The sequence below is a fragment of the Heterodontus francisci genome, chromosome 5 (genome assembly GCF_036365525.1).
Source record: "Heterodontus francisci isolate sHetFra1 chromosome 5, sHetFra1.hap1, whole genome shotgun sequence".
NCBI classification, from domain to species: domain Eukaryota; kingdom Metazoa; phylum Chordata; class Chondrichthyes; order Heterodontiformes; family Heterodontidae; genus Heterodontus; species Heterodontus francisci.
The window spans coordinates 117,674,887-117,697,015 of record NC_090375.1 but is presented as its reverse complement, the minus strand read 5'-3'; the positions used below and the strand labels follow the sequence as shown (position 1 = coordinate 117,697,015).

At 43.9% G+C, this 22,129-nt stretch overlaps 1 protein-coding gene across 4 annotated transcripts in view; it reads right to left on the bottom strand.

Annotated features, from left to right (window-relative positions):
• Nucleotides 1-22,129, bottom strand: part of c5h8orf34 (chromosome 5 C8orf34 homolog) — a 567,297-nt gene that overhangs the window by 60,526 nt on the left and 484,642 nt on the right. For all 4 annotated transcript variants that reach the window (XM_068031961.1, XM_068031962.1, XM_068031964.1 and 1 more), the window contains exon 10: nucleotides 16,132-16,205. In XM_068031961.1, coding sequence (XP_067888062.1) covers nucleotides 16,132-16,205 — 74 coding nt within the window. The remainder of the gene's footprint in view (nucleotides 1-16,131; nucleotides 16,206-22,129) is intronic.

The window sequence follows — 22,129 nt, the reverse complement described above, 5'->3', positions numbered from 1 at the left end:
TACTGACCTTGGAGGGAGTGCAGTGTAAATTTCCTAGAATGATACCTGGATTCCAAGGGTTAAGCTATGAGGAGAGATTAAACAAACTGGTGTTGTATTCCCTGGAATTAAGAGGGTTGAGGGGCAATTTGATCGAGGTTTTCAAGATAATAAGGGGAACAAATAGGGTCGATTAGGAGAAACTATTACCTATCGTTGGCGAGTCTTGGACTAGAGGGCATAGTCAAAAAGAAAGAGACAGACTTTCCAGGAGTGAAATTAGGAAACACTTCTTCATGCAAACGACAATTGATGCTAGATTAATTATGAATTTTAAAACTGAGATTGATGGATTTTTGTTATCCAAAGGTATTAAGATATATGGAGTTAGGTCATAGATCAGCCACGATCTTATTGAATAGCGGAACAGGCTCGAGGGGCTAAATGGCCTACTCCTGCTCCTATGTTCTCCTCCTCTCTAGAGGGGAATGGATATATTTTGGAGTACAATTCTATGCATGCCAGCCATTTTTTCGTACCTCAAACATAGATGAACCTAGACAGTGAGGTTCTGAAATTCCACAGGGGTTCAACTAGTCTTACCCTGTAACTCAGGTGGGGGACTAGTGGAACCCCCAGAGAAATGGAATAAAGGGTTGAAAATAACCACCTGCAAAGGAATTTAGGGCTGGTATGCCAGCAGGTCATTTGGCCAATGAATCACAGCTGAGCTCAGTTCTGTCCTCACTTGACATTCATACATGTACACTTTCCAGCAGGCGTCTTTTTCAACAATTTGCACCATTTATTTGGAGCTTTCACCAGTCTCCCGCCAGAGTTAAGGCAGGAGAATCCCTGCATTATTTCAGGGACCTGCATTTTTCTTCAGGCAGTAAGTAGGAAAAGTTGTTTGCACTTGTCATTTTCAATTCAGCCTTCTCATTGTCTATCTCCAAATCCCACAGTAAAAAGCTACGACCAAATCTCACAGAAAATAAAATGGTGGGTTACTGAGAGCAAAACCATTCTTCTACTTTTGTTTGCTTGAGGCAGTGATTGAAATAAATCTAATTATAGTCCTGACCTTGCTTAAAGGTGTAGAATCCTGAAGATTAGAAGAGGTGCTATTAAAACTGTAAAATGTGCAGTAGAACATAATTGTAGCGAAAACTGATCATGTGAAATTTATAATGAAGAAAAATGTGGGTATCCAAATTCATTCATCATGCAACTAAGTGGAAAGTTCCTATTTGCTTTACAGCACGTTGGTTAAAAATGAGCATCATAAATATACAGTGGATGGGATTGAATTAACAAGAAGCCTGATAGTGTTGGTCGTCATACCACTCTCAATAGCTGGAATGGTGCAGTAATTTAAAAAATCAAATAGAATACAAAAGCTGCACCGCCGTTAGAAAATAAGGCAATTGTGAGTTGGTAAAGAGAGTGAAATGGAGTGGTGAGACTTACTGCCAGAATCTTACTTCAAACAAATTACCACCATAATTTGACCATAAAAACACACAATTTGCTATTGTGATTGAACCCAAGCCAACTACTTATGAATAGATGCAAATGGGCATAGACAAACTGTCCTCACAATTTCCAGCAATTGGCAGCCCTAAACTGACCACAGGAAACACCAGCACTACATAAATGGTGGTAAGAAAAGCAGAATAGTGTGAAAGGTATTTACTAAGACTGGCAGAAGGTATGAAATGGTAGTCCACAAGGATTGGTGATGGGACCACTGTTGTTCACCATTTACATAAAAGACTTGGACTCAGAAAACAAAAGTACAATTTCAAAATTTGTGGATGAAACCAAATTGGGGGTATAGTTAATACTGAGGAAGACTGCAACAAAATACAAGAAGATATTCATAAACTGGCAGAATGGGCAAGCAAATGGCAAATGGATTTTCATATAGATAAGTATGAGATGCTACATTTTGGTCGGAGGAATTAGGAGGCAGCCTACTCCTTGGAAAATAAGAATCTGAATGGGGTAGAGGAGTAAAGGAATTAGAGGTACTGATTCACAAATCATTAAAGTAGCAACATAGGTTAATAAGGCCACAAAAATGCAAACAAAGCACTTGTGTTCATTTCTGGAGGAAAAAATTTGAAATTCAAAGAAGTCAAACTTGAAAAGAACCTTGATTAGACCACACTTAAAGTACTGCGTACAGTTCTGGTCTCCATATTACAAAAAGGATATGGATATACTGGAGAGGGCGCAATAAGGATTTACCAGAACTGAGAGATTAGAACTGATTAGAACAATCAGGATAGACTGAACGGGCTGGGGTTCTTTCCTTTCAAATGAAGAAGCTTCACAGGTTGGAGAGGAGGTGCAGCTGGAAAATTTATTACTAATTGTTTTCAATATTAAAAAAACTGAGCAGACAAAAAATCCTTCCCACATGGTTAGTTTCCTCCTGACCCTCAATAACTCATTAAGATCTGAATTATCAAAAATATCTGCACAATATCTCAACAATAGAAATCCCACATTTCATTAACTCAGTTAACTAAGCTGCATACACACAGTAAAATTAAGTCTGAAGTCTATGTGGTCCAGAATGATAGCAGTACTATGAGGTTATACCTGACAAGAAAGGATGAACAGGCTGGTTCTCCTTTCTCTTGAAAAAAGAAGACTGAGGGGTGGCCTAATAGAGCTGATTAAAATTATAAGAGAAAATTACTGCAGATGCTGGAAATTTGAAATTAAAAACAGAAAATGCTGGAAACACTCAGCATCAGATGGCAGCATCTGTGGAAAGAGAAATGGATTTAACATTTCATGTCCTCAGAACTTGGAAAAGTTAGAAATGTAATAGGTTTTAAGCACGTATGAACACAAGAAATAAGAGCAGGAATCGACCATTTGGCCCATCGAGCCTGCTCCGCCATTTAATATGATCATGGCTGAACTTGGGCTTCAACTCCACTTTTTCACCTGCTCCCCATATCCCTTGATTCCCTGACAGACCAAAAATCCGTCCATCTGAGCCTAAAATATATTTACCGATGGAGCATCCACTAACCTCTGGGGTAGAGAATTCCAAAGGTTCACAACCCTTTGAGTGAAGAAATTTCTCCTCATCACAATCATAAATGATTGTCCCCTTATCCTGAGACTGTGCCTCTGTGTTTTAGATTCCCCAGCCAGGGGAAACAACCCCCCAGTGTCTACCTGTCAAGCCCCTTCAGAATCTTGTAGTTTTTAAAAAGATCACTTCTCATTCTTGTAAATTCCAGACAATATAAACAAAGAACAAAGAACAAAGATAATTACAGCACAGGAACAGGCCCTTCGGCCCTCCAAGCCTGCGCCGATCCAGATCCTCTCTCTAAACATGTCGCCTATTTTCTAAGGTTCTGTATCTCTTTTCTTCCTGCCCATTCATGTATCTGTCTAGATACATCTTAAAAGACTCCATCGTGCCCGCGTCTACCACCTCCGCTGGCAACGCGTTCCAGGTGCCCACCACCCTCTGCGTAAAGAACTTTCCACGCATATCCCCCCTAAACATTTCCCCTTTCACTTTGAACTCGTGTCCTCTAGTAATTGAAACCCCCACTCTGGGAAAAAGCCTCTTGCTGTCCACCCTGTCTATACCTCTCATGATTTTGTACACCTCAATCAGGTCCCCCCTCAACCTCCGTCTTTCTAATGAAAATAATCCTAATCTACTCAACCTCTCTTCATAGCTAGCGCCCTCCATACCAGGCAACATCCTGGTGAACCTCCTCTGCACCCTCTCCAAAGCATCCACATCCTTTTGATAATGTGGCGACCAGAACTGTACGCAGTATTCCAAATGTGGCCGAACCAAAGTCCTATACAACTGTAACATGACCTGCCAACTCTTGTACTCAATGCCCCGTCCGATGAAGGAAAGCATGCCGTATGCCTTCTTGACCACTCTATTTACCTGCGTTGCCACCTTCAGGGAACAGTGGACCTGAACACCCAAATCTCTCTGGACATCAATTTTCCCCAGGACTTTTCCATTTACTGTATAGTTCACTCTTGAATTGGATCTTCCAAAATGCATCACCTCGCATTTGCCCTGATTGAACTCCATCTGCCATTTCTCTGCCCAACTCTCTAATATATCTATATTCTGCTGTATTCTCTGACAGTCCCCTTCACTATCTGCTACTCCACCAATCTTAGTGTCATCTGCAAACTTGCTAATCAGTCCACCTATACTTTCCTCCAAATCATTAATGTATATCACAAACAACAGTGGTCCCAGCACGGATCCCTGTGGAACACCACTGGTCACACGTCTCCATTTTGAGAAACTCCCCTCTACTGCTACTCTCTGTCTCCTGTTGCCCAGCCAGTTCTTTATCCATCTAGCTAGTACACCTTGGACCCCAAGCGCCTTCACTTTCTCCATCAGCCTGCCATGGGGAACCTTATCAAACGCCTTACTGAAGTCCATGTATATGACATCGACAGCCCTTCCCTCATCAATCAACTTTGTCACTTCCTCAAAGAATTCTATTAAGTTGGTAAGACATGACCTTCCCTGCACAAAACCATGTTGCCTATCACTGATGAGCCCATTTTCTTCCAAATGGGAATAGATCCTATCCCTCAGTATCTTCTCCAGCAGCTTCCCTACCACTGACGTCAGGCTCACCGGTCTATAATTACCTGGATTATCTCTGCTACCCTTCTTAAACAAGGGGACAACATTAGCAATTCTCCAGTCCTCTGGGACCTCACCCGTGTTTAAGGATGCTGCAAAGATATCTGTTAAGGCCCCAGCTATTTCCTCTCTCGCTTCCCTCAGTAACCTGGGATAGATCCCATCCGGACCTGGGGACTTGTCCACCTTAATGCCCTTTAGAATACCCAACACTTCCTCCCTCCTTATGCCGACTTGACCTAGAGTAATCAAACATCTGTTCCTCACCTCAACATCCGTCATGTCCCTCTCCTCGGTGAATACCGATGCAAAGTACTCGTTTAGAATCTCACCCATTTTCTCTGAGTCCAAGCATAACATTCCTCCTTTGTCCTTTAGTGGGCCAATCCTTTCTCTAGTTAGACCCAATTTATATAGACCCAACTTACTCAGCCTCTCATCACAGGACAACCCTGTCATCCCAGGGACCAACCTAGTGAACCTTCACTGTACTGCCTCCAATGCAAGTATATCCTTCCTTAAATATGGAGACCAGAACTGCACACAGTATTCCAGGTTTCACGAAAGCCCTGTACAATTGTAGCAAGACTTCTTCATCCTTGTACAATCCCCTTGCAATAAAGGCCAATATGCCATTTGCCTCCCTAATTGCTTGCCGTACCTGCATGCTAGCTTTCTGCGTTCCTTGTATAAGCACCTAAGTCTCTTTGAACATCAACATTTAAAAGTTTCATGCCTTTTAAAAAATATTCTGCCCTTCTATTCTTACGGCCAAAGTGAATACGCTCACACTTCCCCACATTGTACTCCATCTATCATCTTGTTTAACACTCACTTAATGGGCTGGATTTTATTTTCTCCTGCCAGTAGCAGCGGCGGGAGAAAAAAAACTGCACACCGCTATGCCACCAAAGTCATTTAAATATGCAGGGCGGACACCCTCCCTCCCCCCCCCCCCCCCCCCCCCACTCCACCCCCAATCACTTGAACAGCGTCAGCTGTCTCTGCACAAGCACTGGTGCCATTTGTAAAGGGCTGCCAGTCCTGCTCAGAGAATGCAAAGTTTCCCCCATTCCTCACCCCCCACTATACTAAAAATAAATGTTTGGCCCATTTCCCCCCATCCCAAATACACTGAAATTGCAGACTTGACTCCTTCTCTCTCCAACTACACAGAGGTCACCCCTTCCCCTCACCCCCACCACACTAAAAATGCAGAATTGACCCCATTCCCACCCCTCCCCCCCCACCCCATCTGCATTAAAAATTCTCTGATTCCTCCCTTCCCCACCTCAGTGGCACCAGCTTTACTTGGAGGGGAAAGTACGTGAGTGCCACCTGTCACACTGAAGATCCGGATGCGATGGTAAGATTGCAGAGAACTGGATTTAAATTTATGCAGAGCTTATTTAAATATTTAAAGTCAGGTCCTGTTGCTGAGCGGCGGGGGGCGCTGCCATGGAACCTCACCGCCATTGGGAAGATTGGGCCTGGCAATCCCGGCATCGGGCTCCGTGGCGGGCCACTGCTGCTGCAATCTTCTGGCTCCTCCCCGCATGGAGCCCAACGTCAGGAGCTCAACAAAATTCAGCCCAACCTGTCTATATCTCTTTGCAGCCTCTCTGTGTCCTCCTTACAGCTTGCACTCCTACCTACTTGCATATCATCAACAGACTCAGATACATTATTTTCCGTCTCTTTATCTAAGTCATTAATATAGATCATAAATAGATGAGGCCCCAGCACTGATCCTTGCAGCACTCCATTAGTCACGGTCGGCCAACTTGAAAATGCCCCATTTATGCCTACCATTTGCTTTATGCCTGATAACCAATCCTCCATCCATGCTAATATGTTACCCCCAACTCCAAGATCTCTTATCTTGCCTTTTGTATGGCACCTTATCAAATGCCTTTTGGAATTCCAGGTATACCATATCTACTGGTTCCCCTTTAACTACCCTACTAGTTACATCCTCAAAAAATACTAATAAATTTGTGAAACATGATTTTCCTTTCATAAAACTGTGTTAACTTTGCCTGATCAGACTATGATTTTCTAAATGCACTGTTAATACTTCCTTAATAATCGATTCCAGCACTTTCCCACTAACTGATGTCAGGATGACTGGCCTGTAGTTCCCTGTTTTCTCTCTCCCTCCTTTCTTGAATAGCAGTGTTACATTTGCTAACTTCCAATCTGCAGGCACTGTTCCAGAATCCAAGGAATTCTGGAAAATCATAGCCAGCACATCCACTATCTTTGTAGCTATCTCTTTTAGAACCCTAGGATGTAGGCCAGCAGCTCCTGGGGATTTGTCAGATTTTAGTCCCTTAAGTTTTTCCAATACCTTTTCTCTACTGATATTAATTATCTTAATTTCCTCACTCTTTTTAGTCCCTAGGTTACCCTCTATTTCTGGTATGCAACTTGTGTCTTCTATTGTGAAGACAGACACAACATATTTGTTCCATATCTCTGCCATTTCCTCATTCCCCATAATAATTTCTCCTGTCCCTGCTTCTAAAGGACCAACATTTACTTTAGCTACTCTCTTTCTTTTTAGATACTTGTAAAAGCTCTTGCATTGTTTTAATATTCCTAGCTAGTTTACTTTCGTATTCTATTTTTTCCCTTTTCATCAACTTCTTCGTGGCCCTTTGCTGGTTTCTAAAACACTCCCAATCTTCAGATTTGCTACTATTCTTTGCAATATTATGAGCCTTTTCTTTTAATCTAATACTATCCTTAACTTCCTAAGTAAGCCACGGATGGATCTTTCTTGCTGAACCTTTATTTTTCAATGGAATGTATTTTTGCTGAACATATTGAATTGTTTCTTTAAATGTTTCCCACCATTTATTTACTGCCATACATTTAAGTCCACTTACCTAATCAATCTCAGCCGGCTCTCTCCGCAAACCCATGTAATTAGCATTGTTTAAGTTTAAGATTCTTGTTTGTGATTGGAGTACATTGTATTATGATCACTATTTTCCCAGCAAATCTTTTACAATGAGATTGTGAATTAATCCTGCCTCATTACACACTAGATCTAAAATAGCTTTATCCCTAGTTGGTTCTACAACATATTGCTTCAGGAAACTGTCACAAAAACATTCCACAAACTCATCTTCTAAACCATCCTTGCCAATTTGATTAGTCTAATCCATGAAGACTAAAGTCCCCCACAATTATTACATTGCTTTTGTTACAAGCTCCATCATGGATTATACTTATTGCGATGTCTCCTCCTTTCTGATACTGCTTAGGCTCAAAAAGGAAGAATGACCACTTGGGTATGATATCAAAGAGCTGCTGGCACCCGTGCAATGGTAGCCTGAAATGTAACACTACTTACAGCAGAGGAAGAAAATTGGGAGGGAAAAAGGTAGTGTCCTGGCCCAACCGTCTTCAGCTGCTTTATCAATGGTCTTCACTCCATCACAAGATCAGAAGTGTAGGTGTTCACTATTGATTGCACAGTGTCCTTCCTGCATCAACCCTGTCGAGCTCTGTAAGAAGCATACAAAATTCTTACAGGGATCAACAGGGTTGATGCAGGAAGGATGTTTCTCCTGGTTTGGGAGTCTAGAACCAGAAGACACAGTCTCAGAATAAGAGGTAGGCCATTTAGGACTGAGATGAGGAGGAACTTCTTCACTCAGATGGTGATGAATCTTTGTAATTCTCTATCCCAGAGGGCTGTGTAGGCTCAGTCATTGAGTATGTTCAAGACTGAGAGTGATAGATTTCTAGATATTCAAGGTATCAAGGGATATGGGGATAGTGCAGTGAAATGGCATTGAGGTAGAAACTCAGCCGTGATCTCGTTGAATGGTGAAGCAGGCTCGAGGGGCAGAATGGCCTACTCCTGCTCCTAAAAAGAATTTTTTTGAGATTACTTCTAGTGATGATTTTGTATTATTAACCTGCTTCCATTTTGGCGAGGAGGATTTGGCAATCCTAGAGAACTGAACATGTGCAAAGATTATGCATATAGAATTACTCTGAAATCATAAACACACAATATAGTGATTGCAACCTTTTAATGCAAGTAAACAATTAGTTTCAGCTCAGACTCCTTGCTTCTTAAGAAGATTGCAATCCTGAGACTATTTCCTGTACCTGATCTGAAATGAACACTTCAAAAAAGAATAATCGGAAGAATCAGTTGGTATACAGACACAGTTTATGTGTATTCTGCCTGGAGGCACCAGTTTCCATTGATCTGTCTGTCAGTCTGAAGACAGAGATTACATACATTCTGCCAAGAGACTCCAGATTCCATTGATCTATGAGGTGTATTCCACTGTTCCTTTTACATGGAATTTAGATCACAGAAACAGACCAATCAGCCCAACCAGTGTTAATGGCCCACACAAGTCTCCTCACACTCTATTTGCCTCATTCCACCCTATCAACATAGAATCATAGAACGGGTAAAACATTCGGCCATTCGGCCCACCATGTCCATGTTGCTCTCAGCAAGAGCAAAGCTAGTCCCAATCCCCTGCCTTTTCCTCATAGACCTGCCATATTTTTCTCTTCAGATAGTTATCCAATTCCCTTTTTAAAGCCACCATTGAATCTGCCTCCACCAAATTCTCAGGCAGTAGATTCCAGATCCTAACCATTTGCTATGTAAAAATGTTTTTCCTCGTGTCGCCGTAGTTTCTTTGGCCAATCACCTTAAATCTGTGTTCCCTGGTTCTTAACCCTTCCACCAATGGGAACAGTATCTCCCTATCTACTCTGTCCAGACTCCTCATGATTTGAACACTTCTATCAAATCTCCTCTCTACCTTCTCTTCTAAGAAGAAGAAGCCCAGACTCTCCAATCTATTTTTGTAACTGAAGGCCCTCATCCCTGGAACCATTTAGTTTAGAGATACAGCACTGAAACAGGCCCTTCGGCCCACCGAGTCTGTGCCGACCATCAACCACCCATTTATACTAATCCTACACTAATTCCATATTCCTACCACATCCCCACCTGTCCCTATATTTCCCAACCACCTACCTATACTAGGGGCAATTTATAATGGCCAATTTACCTATCAACCTGCAAGTCTTTGGCATGTGGGAGGAAACCGGAGCACCCGGAGGAAACCCACACAGACACAGGGAGAACTTGCAAACTCCACACAGGCAGTACCCAGAATTGAACCCGGGTCGCTGGAGCTGTGAGGCTGCGGTGCTAACCACTGCGCCACTGTGCCATTCTCGCAGATATTATCTGCACCCTCTCTAAACCCTTCAAATCCTTCCGAAAGTGTGCTGCCCAAAAGTGAACACAATAGGGGGAATTATATGGGGCCTGCAAGAGCGGGAAACATGGCAGGCGAGGTGACTTAATAAGGCAGGAGTTGAAATTTCTTTTTCCTGGGTGGGAATCAAAATTTCTTTCTCCTGATGGCGGGTTGAGAATCTGAGATTAAGTCAGCAGTGTCTTTGTGGTGGATCGGTCCTCATATTATCCTGTGGCAGGTTCTAACTTTTAATATATTTGCATGCAGTAAATACTCAATTTCTTATAATTAATTGCAATTAAATCCTATCTTCCAGATTAACTGAAGGGCATGTGGGAATTTTGTGGCACCCGCTTCACGAGCATTTCAAGGTGATGTTCAACAGTCGTGTTTGTGCAGTTGTGTCTGAGATCAGCGGTTTAGTTTGTTGAACTCAGCGGGACAAGGAAGGGCAATAGGAGAACGGTAGTTTGGCTGGATTCTCGGGAATTGTAAGGATGAAACAGGGGTGCAGGGGGGTTTGGGTCGGGTGAAAGGAGGAGTGAAGTGAGAAGTGTCTGGCATGTGGTGGAGGATGGGAGATAGGTCAGGTAAGGGAAATGAGGGGCCTTGGAGGGGTCAGTAGTGTCGACGTTGGGGTCCTGTGGGTCAAACTCAGGGTGCTGGCTGGCAGAGGGAATGATTACAGTCACAGGGGGAGGTCAAGTCTGAGGTTGGCGTATTCAAAGGTCTTGTAGGGCGGGTCAGGGGATCTGACAGGTACTCAAAGGATAATGCGATCAGAGGGGGCAGGTCGACGGGGACGGGTGTAAGCTCAGAGGGGAGAGAAGGCATGTCCAATTGGACAGTGACAGGGTTTGGTTCAAGGATTAAATAGGGAAGATGCTAAGGTGATGTTGGGAGGATCAAGGATGATTGGTACAGCATGAGGGTGACAGGAGGGTGGAGGGTCACAGCCTTGAGCTGGAAGTTCACATGCACCATATTCTCACAGTATCTCAAGATGCTTGGGGAGCTTCAAGGTTTGCAGATCGAATTGGGAGGCAACCAGAGTGGGGTGGGTGAAGTTGTGTGTGTGGACAATGGGAGGAGTTTAGCAACTCATTGCTCATCAGTTCTATGGATGAAAGCATTGGACAAGGATGTGTTCATTTCCCTATCTGCCTTATGAACAGTTATAGTGAGAATAACCTGGCTCTCATATACCCAATTTTCGCCCAAACTCAGGAGCAGCTGAAGAGGATGGTGCTGAGGAGGACTCTTGCAGCACAACACTCCAGCAGCAGGCAGCATGACAGTGCACAAATGAGAGTGTCAGCACAGCATACAGGTGCAGCCATATTCCACAGACTGTCAAATGCAAAACTGGACAGTCACATAATCATTCATTGAAGTTTGATCTATGAATCTCAACATGGTGACATCCACATTAAATGTAATGTCCGTATCTCCTCTGTAAGCATCAAAGTGTGCCAACCATGAGGCATGTCATTACATTTAGCTCTCCAACTAAGCTCGTCCAAACAAGATGAAGTGAATGCACACACGACCAATTTTGAAGATTTATTGTAAAAAGTTTACGTGAGAAAAATAGCTGATGGACACCCGTGCCACCTTTGTGCTCTCAGTAACTCTTATGCTTATGTTTATGACACTACATCTTGGTGCAAGCCCGACATCAGCAGCTGTGATGGAGGCCATCTACTCTGTGCCCTGTTAATTTTGATGACTGTGATGGGTGTCCTCTGGAGGTCTGAGGCCTTGAGCGTTCGGCTGAATAGAGGACTCCTGCACGAGTGGAGGGACATCCTCCGTGATCTTGCTTACTGGACGCGATGGGGTCAATGTCAAGGGGGATGAGGAGAGTCCACTCATCCCTGGGGTGTCCAGAGACAATGGCTATTGGCAAGCACTCCTCATCCATCTAGGTGCGCAATGGCACTTGCCTGTCTCCCTGAGGGGTAAGGACACCTTGCCTTGTCCCCTCTTGCCTAGCTACTGCAGCACTGAGACATGGCTAGAATGATGGAATGCAGGTCAGAGCGCATAGGGGTCGATTGATCTACCTGGCTCTCCATGCCAGTCACCAACCTCTCCATGGACGAAGCCATGCGCTCTATTGCCTGAGACATGGCAGAACACATGGCTTGCATGGACTCCTCCATTGCCCGCACAAAGCTATGCATGACTCTTGGCATCTTCGAGATATATTCCCCTACCTTTTGCTGCAGGTACAGCAGGCTTCTTGTGGCCACTACCAGAGGCCCATCATCAGCGTGGGTCTCAGCAGAGGCCTGGTCCCCAGCAGTCCTCCGTGTGTCAGGGGATTGGCTATCATAGTCTCCGCCTGCTCCTGCAACGTGTCTGTGTTGTGATCACCAGATTGTGACCCTGATTCGAAACGCGATCCCTTCGTGAACTGTGTGGGTGTAACTGCACTGGCGGTGGTGGATGAAGAGACAGGTGATGGTGCATTCTCTGGATCAGTGGTGTTATTGTCCCCGGAAGTGGTGTCTTCAGGTTCTTCATGTGGTTGCGGTCTGGACCTGGGATTATGATAAACTGCAGTAGAGAACAAACGGAACCACATTACATTTCATCACCGTATGAGAACTACACGTTTCCTCACTTGCCACCTGTGTGCCCAGATGCCATCACCAGGATGAATGCATTTCTATGCTTACAACTGACCTTTCCAGCCTCGCCGGCTGCTACTGCTCATCCTCCTTCCTCTCCTGCGAGCTGCAGACCCTCTTCCTCAGCAGGAATGAGCAGCCTCGGGTCAGGAACACCCCCTCCTGTCTTTGACCTCTCTCTCACATTATGTCTCTGCTTATCCTGCATGACAAAATGCAGAGTTATTTACATGTCAAGTGACACCTAACCCCGTTGTTTGCTCGCATCCCCATCACACATGCTGTCCTGTCAGTCGCACGTTGTGTCCAATCGCTCACATATGCTGAATTTCACACGATTTAGCCTCAATTGCCATGTGGCACTGAGGCTGACCATCCATTCACAGACCTGGCATACCTACCCACACGCAAATTTACATTGTTGTCAACCCCACGAGAGACCCTTTGGTACAATGCGACCATCACACTTACCCTGATCGCTCGAGCAGGTCATTGATCCTTTTCCTACACTGCACCCACGTTCTCCGAAGGACCCCATGGTTGCTCATCTCCTCTGCTACCTCCATCCAGGCCACTCTTGAACTGAGCAGCGCTCAGGAGCTTCCATGCTCCTTGCCAGTGACTGCAGGCTATCTGGAAGGCCTGCCAATGCACCAAGCATTTCTATGTGCATATCCATCAGCCTTTGTTTGTATGTCACACAATTAAACAGCTCATCCAAGTCTTCTGTAGCAAAACTCATGTGCAACCTCGACCTTCAGAAAGCTGGCACGTACTACCGTTTCCCCCTGCCATGGCTGCAGGATACTTGTGCTCACTGTGTCACCAAATGCAGGGCTCGATTTTGTTGAGCTCCAGGTGTTGAGTTCTGTGATGGGTGTGCTGGAAGATCGGAGTAGCACCGACTTGTCACGGAGCCTGACACCGGTTATGCCGGGCCCGATCTTCCTGGCGGCGGGGAAGCTCTGTGGCGGCACATCCGCCACTCCACAGTGGGACCTGGATTTCAATATTAAAATCAGCTATTTCAATACATTTTAATGGAAGCTGGAGTGATCTTACCAGCAGTTCCAAGTGACCTGTGACACTCCCATGCCTTCACTTTCCCTTCCAGGGAAAGCTGGCATCACCAAGTTGTGGAAGGGGGGAGCTTTGCATTTGTAGTGGTGGGGAGGGGAAGGGGTCAACTCTGCATTCAGTATAGCGGTGGCAGGGGGAGGGTTGAACTCTGTACTTAGGTCAGTTCGGTGGAGGGGGGTGTGTGAAAGGGGTCAACTCTGCACTTAGCGCACTTGGGATGGAAAAGGGGTAATCTGGGCTTTTCTGGTGTAGCTGGAGGGGTGGGTGGACCAAACTTTATTTTGTGTTGCAGTTAGGGGGGAGATCAACTTTCATCCATCAACACAGGCCTTGTAGCCCTTTAAAAATGGCACCAGTGCTTGCACAGTAAAAAGTGATGTCGTTCACGGCGTTGCCGACGCCACCCCCATCACGTGATTCGGTGGGGGGGGTGGGGGGAGGCAGCCACCTTGCATATTATAATGAACAGCCACATGCAAGATCATGACAGCACAGTGGCCGCCAGTGTCAGTATCTGAGCTGGTGGCTGTGAGTGTGATAGTGAGTAATGATGCTTCTTCATTTTCAGTCTCTTCTTCCACTTCTTGCTCTTGCACCACTGCCTGGTCAGGTTGCAGCTCTTGGGTCTCTGAAAAGAGAAAAGCACAAAGGGAGGGTTGTAGTGAAGGGAGAGGGAGAAAGCAAAGAGGTGCATGTTTAGACCATTCACAGCTGGTAAATGATAAAAGATTGTGGGATGAGGGGGCAAGTGGGATGTGAGGAGGATTAGATCTGGGCATACTGTCTTCTTCGGTCCTTTCAACCCTGCCGGGTCTCAATCATAGCCACTCCAATGATGCTGAGCATCATTTTCTCTATTGGAGTGAAAACATGCAGGTTCGGTGCTGTTGCCAGCATTTGGTGTCACCTTGTCCTGCAAGAGAGAGGGAAGTTTGTCAGTGAGTGTGGTGCAATGTGTTTGGTTTATGTGATTGTCATGGCTGAATAGCTGGAAGTGTGTGCAAGCTGTGAGATCTGGGTGTGTGAGACTTACAGCAGTGCCAGTTTTGTGAGCATGAGGGGAAGCTATGAATGTGAGGGATCAGTCGTGCTCAATCGAGAATGTTGGTAAATGACTGAAGGTGGAGTTCTGAATGGAACAGTGTGTGAGGCCAATGGTTCATTTTAAGGATATGGCACTTGAAGATACGTTCACTGACCTTGATCACTCGTGTAGGTCATTGAAGTTCTTGCGGAACTGCATCTGGGTCCTCAGGGCTACATTGCTGGCATTGACTGCGATAGCTATTTGCTCCCGCTGCTTTTGCAGAGTGTCTGGAGGGCCTGATGGTCCCCTGTGGATAAAGGATCTCGCATCTCTTGCATCAAGGCCTCCAGTGTTATGTCGGAGAAATTTGGAGCACTCTGTCTACCCTGTGCTATTTTTCAGCATTCTTCCTGCTCAGAATGTCTCCCCCAGCCACTTCCAGCACCTTTTAAGAGGTGCAAACTGGCTTTAAGTAGGGCAGGCTAACTGCAGCACTTATTGGCCTCTCATTTTTTATGTTCCCTGCTCAGGAATGCAGCCACTCAACAGCACACCTGGCACTGGCTGCACACTCCAATCATGGTAATGAGCAGGCAGCACAAAGTTTGCATGCTGCCTGCATCAAAGGAACGGTTGCAGGTTAATTGCACTTCATGATTCCCATGCCCGTTTTGAGCTTTATCAAATTTTGCAACACCTTTCTTTCAGAAAATACATTAATCTGAAGTCCAATCTGCTCTCCCAATTGAAGCAGAGCAGAGCAGAGCAGAGCAGGGGGTGGGGTGGGGTGGGGTGGGGTGGGGTGGGGTGGTGCGTGGGATGGTGGGGTTCTCCTGTTCTGGCCAACATTTATCCTTCAGCCTCCAACATTCAATTAGATAGCTGGCCAATTATAACATTGCTATTTATAGGGACTTGCTGTCAATTGATGCCATGTTTGCCTACAGTTCAACGGTGGCTATACTTCAAAAAGCACTTAATTGACTGCGAAGTGCTTTCGAATGCCCTGAGGATATCAAAGGTGCTATATAAATGGAAGTTCTTTCTTTAATGTTTATGTTTTAAATTGCACATAAACAAAATTAAGTCAGGAAATGCTGGCCCAAAAAATCTGGACAGACATTTACTGACTGATGGTACAAAATGTGGGGATACATTGGTACACATTTCTGTTGACAAAAAATGCTTAGACTGTGAAAAAGAAGTTTGACAAAAGATAAATAGTCTTCAAACATTTCAGAGCTTCTTTATCAATTTCCTGTAAGCAAGCTGTTTTCAGCCAGTAGTCTGCAGATAGTACTGATTTTATCATGCAAAAAATCTATACAGATTTTCCCCCTTAGGCTTGCATAATACTTGCAATAAAATTTTACCAAATATTCAATTTAAACAAAACTTCAGACTGGTAATGGATTTTGTAAGCAGGTTTATCATGACAGATCATCCATCACGATAGACAAGTCATCTGTAATTCAATCTACTTACAGGCCCTGACACTTGAGAAGCACTCTCAAATTCTTCTTCATCTTGCATCACTCTTTCCACCCCAAGCAATGGAGCTGTTCCAAAAGAATACATAACTCATTTCTAAACACTCACATCATCTTTAAGCAATAATTAATCTCAAACAGCACAGTCATAAATGTGTGTGTTAAATAAATAAGACCCAAGTGTGTGTATGAGAGGATATTTCAGGGCCAATATTAGACTCTGGTATTCCAGATATAGGCACAGAAGGGCTGCAAGAGAGGATACAAATGGGCTGCGATCCATCTTGTAGTGGATATATGCCCATTTTGTGTGCCACAAGTTTCTGGAGGGATTTGGGGCAGTTGATAGAAGCTCCTACCAGAAATTGGCAGCAGCTTCTTAATAATATTTATAGAATGTTAAAGTGGTGGTCCTAATGGAATTTCTGGCCCTTACAGCAGAACATGCTAATGCGAACCAGATCTATTAGGGATCCAGGGTTGCTGAACTCTGTATGGAGGTAAATGAAAAGGGCCTAGCAAAAAGATTCATTCCACTATTAACGATAATTTGCGCACTGCTTTTCTGAATTGTTATAGTTTATTTCCTTTCACTTGAACTTTCATAAGCCTTTGTGGTAATGGCTTCACTGCTTCTTTTTTCCAGCTCCACTAGTGCCACCCATCAACTTTCCAATGGATCCCTCACTTCTCTTTCTCGAGCAAATGTTAAGTGCCTCACAGCCTCCTATTCCCAAGGAAAGTTGTGAAAGCAGACTTGATGGCGCAGGGGTAATATGTGAAGGCCTGATTAATATGATGGATGGTTCTTTGGAATCACCTCAATTATGGTATACCAGGGTAATCACCAGCCAGCAAAGCCCACCAAGATGCTAACAATCATATTTGCAAGCAGATCCATATCTGCACCTGTTCCTGTAAATAATTAATCAAATGGGCTGACCTAGGAGAACTGAGTTCCATCAGTGCATTACTATTCTGGTAAGGTTTGCATTAACTATTTAGAACAAACTTATTCCAGAACCTGAAAATCAGCCCCATCAGATCTATCTGAGGGAAGCTTCCATGCATCGACATCATCCTATACTTTTAATTTGTTTTCTCTAACATCAACACATTTAAGTTTTTGATAAAATATAACTTTTTGGCTTCAATTAAAAAGGAATCACCCTTGTGTCTAATAGTATGGGACAGTCTCGGCACTATTTACATTAGTATACTCACTGCTTCCATTTTAGGAATTAAGAATAACTGAGGTGATACTGGTCAATGCCAATAACTCAAAATGCACTGACAGTAAGTCGGCAGCCAGCTTTAAACCATGTTTTGCCATTGATTTTCAGTATGATAAAACATTCGATCGCTGTGTAAAACCAGCTACCAATTCGCTATCAGCCAGTTTTGTGCTACTAGAGTTAACCATTTTCAACTCCAACTGTAAACAGTACCATGAAGCAAAGAACCTATCTTCTGTAGTGGAGAACATACTGTTTATAACATATATAAACCGAAAATGCTGGAAATACTCAGCAGGCCAGGAAGCTGCATTTTCTGTTTATATTTCAGTTTTCCACATAAGTAGTATTTTGCCTTTTGTAATACTGTTTATAACAATACCTTGGAAGGGACTGCAATACAGTATAATGCAAAGTAGTAACATGCAAGCTCCTGCCTCAAATTTCTTGTATTGGAGGAAGATTTTCCTTCTTTCGTTACTTATAAGGATAGCGTAAATGTTAATACAAAGAAAGCATTTACAATTTTACCATTAATAATGAACAGGAAACTCTCCCTCATGGGGATTTCCTGATCTGAGCTGTGCTATTCTGGCACATTGGATAGGGCAAGACAGAGATCAAAATGAGAGAGATACTTCTTGGCGGCCAATTACAGAGCAGCATTAAGGATAAACACGGAGGAGCCCCAGATCTATATGTACAAAAAAATTTAAAATATAAGTATATGAAAGTAATCTACCTTTTGCCTTCACGAAGCCTGATATTTTTACAGAATGGTAGGGTTGAAATTACCATTGGCGAGGTTAGTATACAAAAACAACTTGCATTTATATAGTGACTTTAACTTGGTAAAACATCTCAAGATTCTTCACAGGAGTATTACCAAACAAAATTGGGTGGCACAGTGGCTAGAATCACAGCCTCACAGCTCCAGCGACCCGGGTTCGATTCTGGGTGCTGCCTTTGCAAGTTCTCCCTGTGACTGCGTGGGTTTTTGCCGGGTGCTCCGGTTTCCTCCCACAGCCAAAGACTTGCAGGTTGATAGGTAAATTGGCCATTATAAATTGCCCCTAGTATAGGTAGGGGGAAGGTGGGATGTGGTAGGAATATGGGATTAATGTAGGATTAGTATAAATGGGTGATTGATGGTCGGCACAGACTCGGTGGGCTGAAGGGCCTGTTTCAGTGCTATATCTCCAAATAATAAATAAAATAAATTTTTAAAAAATTGACATCAAGCCACATAAGGAGATATTAGGACAGCTTGGTCAAAGAGGTATGTTTTAAGGAGTGAGAGGAGGAGAAGTAGAGAAGTGGAGAGGTTTATAGGGAAATTCCAGAGCTTAGGGCCCAGGCAACTGAAAGCACAGCCATCAATGGTGAAACTATTAAAATCGGGGATGTGCAAGATACCAGAATTGGAGGAGTGCAGTTCAGAAGGTTTTAGGGCTGAAGGAATTTACAGAGATAGGGAGAGATGAGGTCATGGAGAGATTTGAGAACAAGGATAAGAATTTTAAAATTGAGGCATTGCTTGACCAGGAGCCAATGTAGGTCAGTGAGCACAGGGGTGATGGGTGAATGGGACATGGCGCAAGTAATAATATGGGCAGCAGAGTTTTAGATCAGCTCAAATTTATATTACCTCCTGTGTAACATACCTGAGAAAAGGATGAAACTGAGAGCAAAGTGATCGAAAAAGGTGAGGCTGAAAGAGGAGCACTAGAAGAGTCTGTGAGCAGCAGGGGAGAATAATCGCACATTGATACCACAGCACAAGTAGGGGTGGCAGAGGTAAGTTGGAGGTTGATATTTAAATTCATCTACCTATAACTTAAACTAGATAAACTAGATAAAAATAGATGCCAAGTTGATTAAATGCATAAACTTTAATTGTGTAAATAATAATCATTAGGTGGGGTTGATAGTGCAGGTGGTTTGCTACAACTGCAGCATGTGGGAGTTTGTGAAGAGTGCAGTGATTCCCGACAATCATCTCTGCAGTAAGTGCTTGCATTTCCAGGAATTCAACTCAGAGTTATTGAGCTGGAGTCAGATGTGAAGACATTTTGGGGAATCAGGGAAGAGGAGAATTATTGGACACTTTGATCCAGGAGGCAGTCACATCCCTTAGGTTTGGGAGTGGTACAAATCTGGTTACTGGTCAGGGACTGTAGGGTGAGACTGCGAGCCAGGCAGGTAAGCGGTCCCAGGTGCAGTACCCTTATCCAACAGGTACAAGATTTTTGATGCCTGTGTGGATGAGGGAAAAGCTAGCAGGGTGGGTGAGCAAACTGACCATGGCACTGTGGTAAGGGAGGAGTGATAATGAATGTGGCAGTGGTAGGGGACAGTATAGTTGGGGCATAAACAATATTTTGTGAAGCCGCAACTAGGAGCTCTGAAGGTTGCATTGCCTGTCCAGTGCCAGGGTTAAGGACAACACTTCACAACTGGAGAACATAACAACATAAGTAACAGGAGTAGGCCATAAGGCTCCTCAAACCTGCTCCAGCATTTAATAAGATCATGGCTGATCTTCAACCTCAACTCCACTTTCCCACCCAATCCCTATATCCTTGGATTCCTTGATAGTCCAAAACTCTATCGATCTCAGCCTTGAATATACTCAACGATAGAGCATCCACAGCTCTCTGGGATAGAGAATTCCAAAGGTTCACAATCCTCTGAGTGAAGTAATTTCTCCTCATCTCAGGCTGAAATGGCCATCCCCTTATTCTGAGACTGTGCCCCCTAGTTCTCCAGCCAAGGGAAACAGCCTCTCACCCTGTCAAGCCTTCTCAGAATCTTATATGTTTCAATGAGATTACCTCTCGCTCTTCTAAACTCCAGAGAGTATAGGCCCGTTCTTCTCAATTTCTCCTCATAGGATAACGCTTTCATCCCAGGAATCAATCTGGTAAGCCTTTGTTGTACCCCCTCTCAGCCACAGAGACCAAAACTGTACACAGTACAGAGTAAATTAACAAGACACTAGTAACACAGAGAACATGGAGTGGGAGAGGGAGCATCTGATTGTTGTAGTCCATGTAGGAACAAATGGCATAGGTCGAGGTAGGAATGAGGCTCTGCTGTGAGAGTTTGAGGAGCTAGGGTCCAAATTAAAACACAATAATCTCTGGATTGTTACCTGAGCCATGTGCAAATTGGCATAGGGACAAACATTAAAAAGCTAAATGTGTGGCTGAAAGAGTGGTGTGGGAGGCAGTTGTTTCAATTCATGGGGCATTGGCACCAGTTCTCAGAGAAAACAATTCCTTTGGGCCAGACTCCACTTAAACCAGTGTTCTAGTAAATCGAATAACTAAGATAGTAAACAGGACTTTGAACTAATGATGCAGGGTGGGAGGATTCAGGAAAGGGTAATTCAGCAGCAGTAAGAGAAAAGTCAAGGCTATGGAGCAGAGTAAAAATTTGGTTAAAAATAATCCAAGTAAGCAACAGAGAGCTTAACAAAGGTAAGTAGTGACTAAGGTGACATGGGACATGGGCATTGCAGGCAAGGCCAGCATTTGTTGCCCAACCCTAATTGCCCTTGATAACTGAATGGTTTGCTAGGCTATTTCAGAGGGCAGTAAAGAGTCAACAACATTGCTGTGGGTATGGAGTCGCATGTAGGCCAGAGCAGGTAAGGACAGCAGTCTAGAACTATGGATCACAGTCTCTGAATAAAGGGTCACCCATTTAGGACTGAGATGAGGAGAAATTTCTTCACTTAGAGGGATTTGAATCTTTATAATTCTCTACTCCAGAGAGCTGTGGATGCTCAATCTTGGAATATATTCAGGATCACTAGATTTTTGGTGACAAAAAAAATCAAGGGATACTGGGTCATGCCGGAATTTGGATTTGAGGTAGAAGATCAGCCATAGGAATATAGGAGCAGGAGTAGGCCATTCAGCCCAGCGAGCCTGCCCCGCCATTCAATAAGATAATGCTGATCATCCACTTCAATACCTTTTTCCCATACTATCCTCATATCCCTTTATGTCATTGGTATTTAGAAATCTGTAAATCTCTGCTTTAAACATACTCAATGACTGCGCTGCCACAGCCCTCTGAGGCAGAGAATTCTAAAGATTCACAACCCTCTGAGTAAAGAAATTTCTCCTCATCTCTGTCCTAAGTGGCTTCCCCCGACTTTGAAATTGTGTCCCCTGGTTCTACACTCCCTAACCAGGGGAAACATCTGAGCTGCATCTACCCTGTCTATCCCTTTAAATATTTTGTAGGTTTAAATGAGATCATCTCTCATTCTTCGAAACTCTAGAGAATACAGGCCCAGTTTCCCCAATCTCTCTTCATAGGACAGTCCCGCCATTCCGGCAACAAGTCTGGTGAACCGTTGTTGCACTCCCTCTATGGCAATAATATCCTTCCTAAGGTAAGGGGACCAAAACTGCACACAGTACTCCAGGTGCGGTCTAACCAAGGTTCTATACAATTGAAGCAAGACTTCACTACTCTTATACTCAAATCCTCTTACGATAAAGGCTAACATACCATTAGCCTTCTTAATTGCTTGCTGCACCTGCATATTAGCTTTCAGTGACTTATTGACAAGGACTCCCAGGTCCCTTTGTACATCTACACTTTCTAATCTCTTACCATTTAAGAAATACTCTGCACATCTATTCCTCCTACCAAAATGGATAAGCTCACATTTTTCCACATTATATTCCATCTTCCATATTCTTGCCCACTCACTAAGTCTGGCCAAATCCCCTTGAAACT